The 6936-nt window shown below is 40.4% G+C and overlaps 1 protein-coding gene across 1 annotated transcript in view; it reads right to left on the reverse strand.

Annotated features, from left to right (window-relative positions):
* Positions 1-5580, reverse strand: part of NUP133 (nucleoporin 133) — a 40985-nt gene extending 35405 nt beyond the window's left edge. The window contains exons 1-4 of the mRNA XM_060753808.2: positions 5321-5580; positions 2908-3026; positions 2342-2445; positions 1610-1717 (exon numbers count right to left, since the gene is read on the reverse strand). Coding sequence (XP_060609791.2) covers positions 1610-1717; positions 2342-2445; positions 2908-3026; positions 5321-5481 — 492 coding nt within the window. The 5' untranslated portion in view covers positions 5482-5580. The remainder of the gene's footprint in view (positions 1-1609; positions 1718-2341; positions 2446-2907; positions 3027-5320) is intronic.
* Between the last annotated feature and the right edge of the window lie 1356 nt (positions 5581-6936).

The following is a 6936-nucleotide window of genomic DNA, read 5'->3' on the forward strand; positions in this document are numbered from 1 at the left end:
GACAACAGAAAGTGAGAGAAATGTACACCTAGAAAGGAAATTCACTCCTGAAACAGTTATCATGGGGAAAAAATGTCTCCAACTGAAGCTTTATCTACAATACTTGTTTCCACAATCCAAAAATGTCAAAATCCAATTGTCACAGGGACAGAAATCTCCTGGACAGGGGAACAGACAGCAAAACAAACACCACAGGGGTGTAAACCTTTCCCTGTGCTATCCAAAGCTAAAACATATATATTTTTGGCTGTAGTTACACTTAAAAATGTACTTGTTACAAACAAATCCAGCTTAAGAACAAACCTACAGAATCTAACTTGTTCATAGCTTGAGGACTGCTTGTCTATGTCAAGGGCAGGTTTGGGGGCCAAACTTACGGATTTTTATATGATTCATGAATATCTCAAAGATTATTTAATGGAGTAGGGAAAATGTGAGTGCCTTTTCAGGGGGCTAGATACTGGTGCTATTTTCCTGTCTAGGCATTCAAGAAGGCCAGAAGTAGTACCATGGTATAGAACACTGTTTCTCAAACTTTGCTCCTTGAAATGTTGTGGACTTAAGCTCTCACAATTCCTAACAGCTGGTAAGCAGGCTGACATTTCTGGATGCTGAAGTCCAAAACACCTGGAGGAACAGTTTGAGAAACACTGACATAGAGTAAAAAGGGGGTCAGTGCTTCTTTTTGGTTTTCTTGAGATGGACTAGTCTTTCATCACTCTATTCAGATAAGAGGGTATTTTTTAAAACAAAAGTTAAGGTACAATGCTTACACTGGGGGTCAATTTTTGACAAAAAATCTGTACTTATATGAGTATATTTAGTAATACAGAAGGCCAGGAATGGGAATGCTGAAATTTACAGTTGCCCGATAATGATCAGGAGGAATGGTCTTCAAGGAGGGATTTCTGGGAATGGAGCCAAAGTTGCTACTGACCTGAGCTACTTTTTCATTCAAACTAATCACTTATTTTCAAATTCAAATCACTATGAGCTTGTTCAGACACAGCTTGAGATCATAAAAGGAAGCCATAATAAGGAGAAACACTGAGTTCACTATCAAACATATTTGAATGTGTAATTCAGCATCCCATTTCAAGCTCCTTTGTACTGCAATTTACAGCAAATTAAAATAACTGTGAGGAAATACAAAGCACACCTGACCTAAGGACTATTAAGGGGTGTTTTTATTTCTGCATATGCCATCGATTCAATGAGAGAGAAGTAGCTTGAACACACATTTTCTGCTCTTAACATACAGTAAAGTCACATCAAATTTTAGAATGGACCTGTATTCTCATCATACTGAACATTCCCAACTAGTAAAGGCAGAATTCAGATATATACTGTTTAACAGTTACCAAATCATCACATGTAAATTTCTTTGCTGTTTGAATGTTTTCCCCATGTCTACCCCCCCCCCAAAAACATTTTAACTATTTAAATTATGTATCACCAAATTAAATACAAATATTTATGAAAACAATGTTTGCATGGATAGCATACAGACTACTCAATAAACCATAAAGTTCGGAATGATTTCATAACCAAAGACATTCTAAATAACTTTTGCATATTATATAATGAAAAAAATTGTTATGTTCCTCACCTGTAAAGAAGGAGCCTCACCAGGAACTTTATGACAGGATACTGCTACTAAGTCTGCATTGCCCTGAAAGTCACTGGGTGGCAACTGCAATTCCTTGCATACGGACAGCTGAAACACACAAATTTGGTTCTTCGTTTTGTTTGTCAATTGATAAATTTAAAAGTATGCATTTGTGTCACTCCAATTCTATGAAAGTTATTTTGGAGAATATTTATCAAAGATCAAAATAGCTTGGGCACACACTATCAGTTTTCTCCTTTAATACAACACACAGAATAGACTCAGATTGTTCATAATAGTAAGCTAATAGACTGAAAGTATGTTTTCACTTTAAAGCCCATGCCCAATATAAAATCATTCATAGTCTAAACCAGGTTTATTCAAAGCAGTGGTCCATAGACTGGTACCAATTCAGAAGCCACTAAAAACCAGTCCACAGTAAATTTCCAGGAACGTACATCCAAATGATAATAAAAGGTACAAATATAAGACTGGTCTCAGGCACACTGGAGAAAAATGTCCAGGCTGCCACATCAGTTAATTTGAAAAGCACTGGCCTAAATTTTTCACAGAAAGTTTTAAATGATGCAAAACAGATGCCAAGCCAGCTTAACCTCACTAACACAATAGATCTGAAGTTGCCCATTAGCCATCTATATTTTTCTTATGAAAATGTCCATGATTATTTTTAAAAGTCTACATTTGTGTATCTATAACCTACTCTTAATTTACCTTTGCAGTTGGCGATCGACCAATTTTCCAAATAATCAGTCTGTCTCTGTATACCAGCCAAGCCCATCCACTTCCATCTATCTGCACGCTCAAGTAGTCCTCAGCTGCAAGAAAGTACAAATTCCTGAACAAATCCTGTGTTTTTATCTGTTTATACCAGATTATCTGGCAGTGGAGACTCCTATAATCCAGTTTAAAGCAGATAATCTGGGATCAGATCCTGGGATATAGGGCAGTATAGAAGGGGCCTAAGAATATTCTCATACTTAGAACTATCTCCTTAAGGAAAGCAGCAAAACCACACGTTAAAATGAATACCATTTGCTTGGTTTGATAAACAAAGCTATTTCTACCTAAATCGAAATAAGAAGCATCTCATGTACAAATAAATAACACTAAGGTTACATCTTTCTATCTCAATCTTCAAACCCATGCTTTCTAAAATAGCTGTAGACATAAACTTTAAAAGATATTGGCAATGTTCCCAGGAATGTTACAAACCTAGCAGGAAGATTTTAGCTATTTTTCCATGTTTGGTTATTTGCATAGAAAAATAAAACACTTACCACCAGCCATTCTCAAGGCCTCCATAACTTTTACTGGTAGGGGCGAGCCAAACCCTTTCACGTCATAGTTAATGGTTTCACTTCCTGTTGGATGATGCACAACCTTTGTGGGAGTACACCTAAGCAAAAAGAGAAGTAACCAACATTTTCCATATTTCTGTTTCAATTAAGTGGTAAAGTAGCTACAACTGATTTTAGAGTTTGTGTATATTTATAGTTATTTTATGTCCCAGCATGGAATGTTTGCCATATATATGTTGTGCTCCCTTCGGGGTGAGAAGGACAAAATATAAATGTTTCAAATAAAAAAAAAATAACCTTGTCAAGAACATTGCTTCACTGACTTATGCTAATTTCATTCATCACTGTTTGAACAAATGTGTGGAACACATAACAAAACAAAGATTTCAGTTGCCACTTCATTTATTGGGGATGACGACCCACAAATGCATTTTCTTCTTGCCATGGAAGGAAAATCCTCACATTTAAAAACCAACAGGGCTGCTATTAAGTTCTATCTATGGTGAAATCCAATGTTCTGAAGTTAATATAAGCCACAGCAGTTACCAACTTCAGAACACTGATTTTCCTTGGGAACAAAATGTCAGAGAAAAAGGATGAGTTCTCTTCTGCCTTCTCCAAAACTTATAGTGAACAGCCCAGCCTCCACAGCTGTCATTTCCATTTCTTGAAAATGGACACATTCAATACATACATTACAGATGTATCAAATTACATGAATATATACAACACAGAGATATAGCAATATGACACCACTTTGCCCTTTGACAAGATGCTTAGAATTTCTTCCAGTTATTCCTAAGAAAATGTTATGAAATTCATGAGGTTACTATAAATTAATTTGAAGACAAGCATGTGCACACACACACACACACAAACAACACGCCCATGAGCAACAGCACTAAAACTTTCTAGGTGTGATTGCTGACTATCTCCACAAAGTATGGATTCCACAGGATGGAGCCAATGTTCTAAAGAGCTACAATTGAATAAGGTGTATCCATATTCGCAGAGTGCGACTTTGGGACATAAGGGTCCCAAACCCAACTCAGCCGCAGAAACTTGCTAGTTATCCCTGGTGAAGTTACATTTCCTTAGACTTACAGAGAGGCATTGGCAAACCATCCTCTGAATAAAAAAAAGCTAAAGATAGGTGCCTACTAAGTCAGGATCAATTTGAATGCACATGATGATATAGAGACATGTACAGTTAATGCGATAGCCACTGGGCTCTTATTTCCTGTTGCTGTTATGACAGGTTGAACATCATCCCTTATCTGGAAAGCTGAAATGCTTCACAATCCAAATCTGGGCAGCTGAGGGCCCTTCTACACTGCCCCTTTATCCCAGGATCTGATTCCAGACTATCTGCTTATATAAATATGTATAACTCCTCACTGTCGATAACCTATGATAAACAAGTTTTGGGAATTCTAGTTGGCTGTTGTATGGAATCTGCCCGGAGTCCCCTTGGGGAAATAGGGTGGAATACAAATAAAGTTTATTATTGTTGTTGTTGTTAATCTGGGATCAGATCATGGGATAAAGGGGCAGTGTGGAAGGACCCTGAGAGTGTGACACTTTTGCTTTCTGAGGGTTCAGTGTCTAAAAGTTGTACTGTACATACAGTTAATGTGGTGGCCATTGGGTCCTTATTTCCTGTTGTTGTTATGACAGAGAATCCCTTATCTGGAAAGCTGGACTGCTCCACAACCCAAATCTGGGCAGCCAAGGGCCCTTCTATACTGCCCCGTTATCCTCTGATCTACAACTGTAAATACAGTACAATTCTACCCTCGGTTCACTTCTGATATGACAAATAAAACAAATAGCGCCTAAACACATTGCTTCGTGAATAAAATTATCTTCCGGCTGTGTGTGTGAGAGAGAAGTATATGCAACATCAATACACTTTGTGTTTAGCTGTCGATCGCATATCCAAGATTTGCATAATGTATATGCAAATACATTCCAAAATAATAATTGCAAACAAAAAATCTCCCTGTGCATTTTGGATACAAAATATTCACTCTCCAGGCATGGGCAAACTTGGGCCCTCCCTCCAGGTGTTTTGGACTCCAACTCCCACCATTCCTAACAGCCTCAGGCCCCTTCCCCCTCAGCTTAAGCGGCTGAGGGGGAAAAGGAAAGGGCCTGAGGCTGTTAGGAATGGTGGGAGTTGGAGTCCAAAACACCTGGAGGGCACAAGTTGGCCCATGCCTGATTTATTATTAGTTCCCTTCCATTAATTAAAAGTTCCTAATCCAAAATTAATGACGTACAAGGTTCTCCACCTATCCCCTTTATCCCCATCTGCTCGGTAGTTTGATGTTGTAGTTTCACCAGGCCTTTAGCCTTCTCACCCCGAGTAGGCCGCCCCTCGCGTACTCACCGCGCCGACAGGGAGCTGACGTTCCTCCGGGCCACGGGCGAGAACAGCGCCGGGGAACTGACAGACGCCTGGCCCTTCCTGCCGCCGAGACGGAGGCCCCTTCGGCCTGACCCACCACCGACCGGGGTGTGAGGGGAGCCCACGGGGGTCGAAAGATACATGGTTCCACCTCAGGACGCCAAAGCTCACAGAATACACGGAGCTTTCAGAAGTGCACGAGTTCCCGGGCGGCTCCCGATGACGTAGACGTTGTGTTTCTCGCGCGTTCTAATAGCGTCATCCGGATTCCCAGGATGGGATTGACTGGAACGCTTGAGAAAGGCGGGGCTTCCGTGATCCAGCTGGGCAGAGTTGAAGGTCCGCCTCGGAAGTTTTTGAGTTTAGCTTTTGGCGGGAAGGTTAACGCCCGCTGCTCTTCCTCATTCAGCTTAAGGGAAATTCAGAACGGTTTTTGAGGGCCCTTGCAAGCTCCATTATCCTTTCCCTTGTGTTGCTGGATGCCTTTCAAGTCGTTTTTGAGCTATAGCCTCGCCATCACTGGGCATTCTGGAGGTCAGGCTACACAGAGAAGCCACTGAAATCCACAAGCATCTGGACAATTTCAACAGAAAGGAAAAAACCATGAAAATGAACGATAACTGGCCACCAGTATTTTAAAAACCCCTCTAAAATCATAACAGTAAATAAAGAACAATGCTCAAATGCAGGGGAACTCAAGACAAAAAATCAGGGACAGCTAATCACCTCTCAACAAAGGATTCCCCCAGGCAGTAACAAGCTACACCTAAAAACTCAGACCATCAAATTCTAACCAAGGTGGCAAATTGAAATATTCAAACCTAGCTCCAACTGACAAGATATATAAATCAAATTTCCAACAGACCTCGCAACCTGAGGATGCCTGCCATAGATGCAGGTGAAACGTCATGCTTCTAGAACATGGCTATATAGCTTGAAATACCTACAACAACAGTGAGAAGCTACACCTAAAAACTGTCAGGCCATCAAATGCTAATCAAGGTGGCCAATTGAAACATTCACACCTAGCTACAACAGACAAAAGAGTTCTTTCTCCTACCCTGGACTTTTCAGATATATAAACAGATATATAAACCCATTTTTTCCTAGTTTCTAACAGACCTCACAACCTCTGAAGATGCCTGCCATAGATACAGGTGAAACGTCAAGAGAGAATGCTTCTAGAACATGGCTATATAGCTCGAAATATCTACAACAACCCATTCTGGATGTGTCTGTCCTTAGAAGACTTGCTTTGGCCTTCTCCTGAGAGTGGTTCCTTCCACACAGCCATATAACCCAAAATATCAAGGCAGAAAATCCCACAATATCTGCTTTGAACTGGGGTATCTGAGTCCACACTGCTATATATTCCAGTTCAAAGGAGATTATATGGGATTTTATTCAGCTGTGTAGAAGGGGCCAGTAACTGATCCAAAGCCATCCAGGGGGTTTCCATGGCTGAATTGGGATTTGTACTCTGGTCTCCAGCACCAAACCAGGACTCCTCACTGGCTTCCTATCCATGTCTGTTGTGTGCCTTCAAGTCCATCCTGAGTTATGGCGATCCCAAAGTAAATGTATCATGAGGTTTTATC

Source organism: Anolis sagrei, chromosome 1 (assembly GCF_037176765.1).
Source record: "Anolis sagrei isolate rAnoSag1 chromosome 1, rAnoSag1.mat, whole genome shotgun sequence".
Lineage (NCBI taxonomy): Eukaryota > Metazoa > Chordata > Lepidosauria > Squamata > Dactyloidae > Anolis > Anolis sagrei.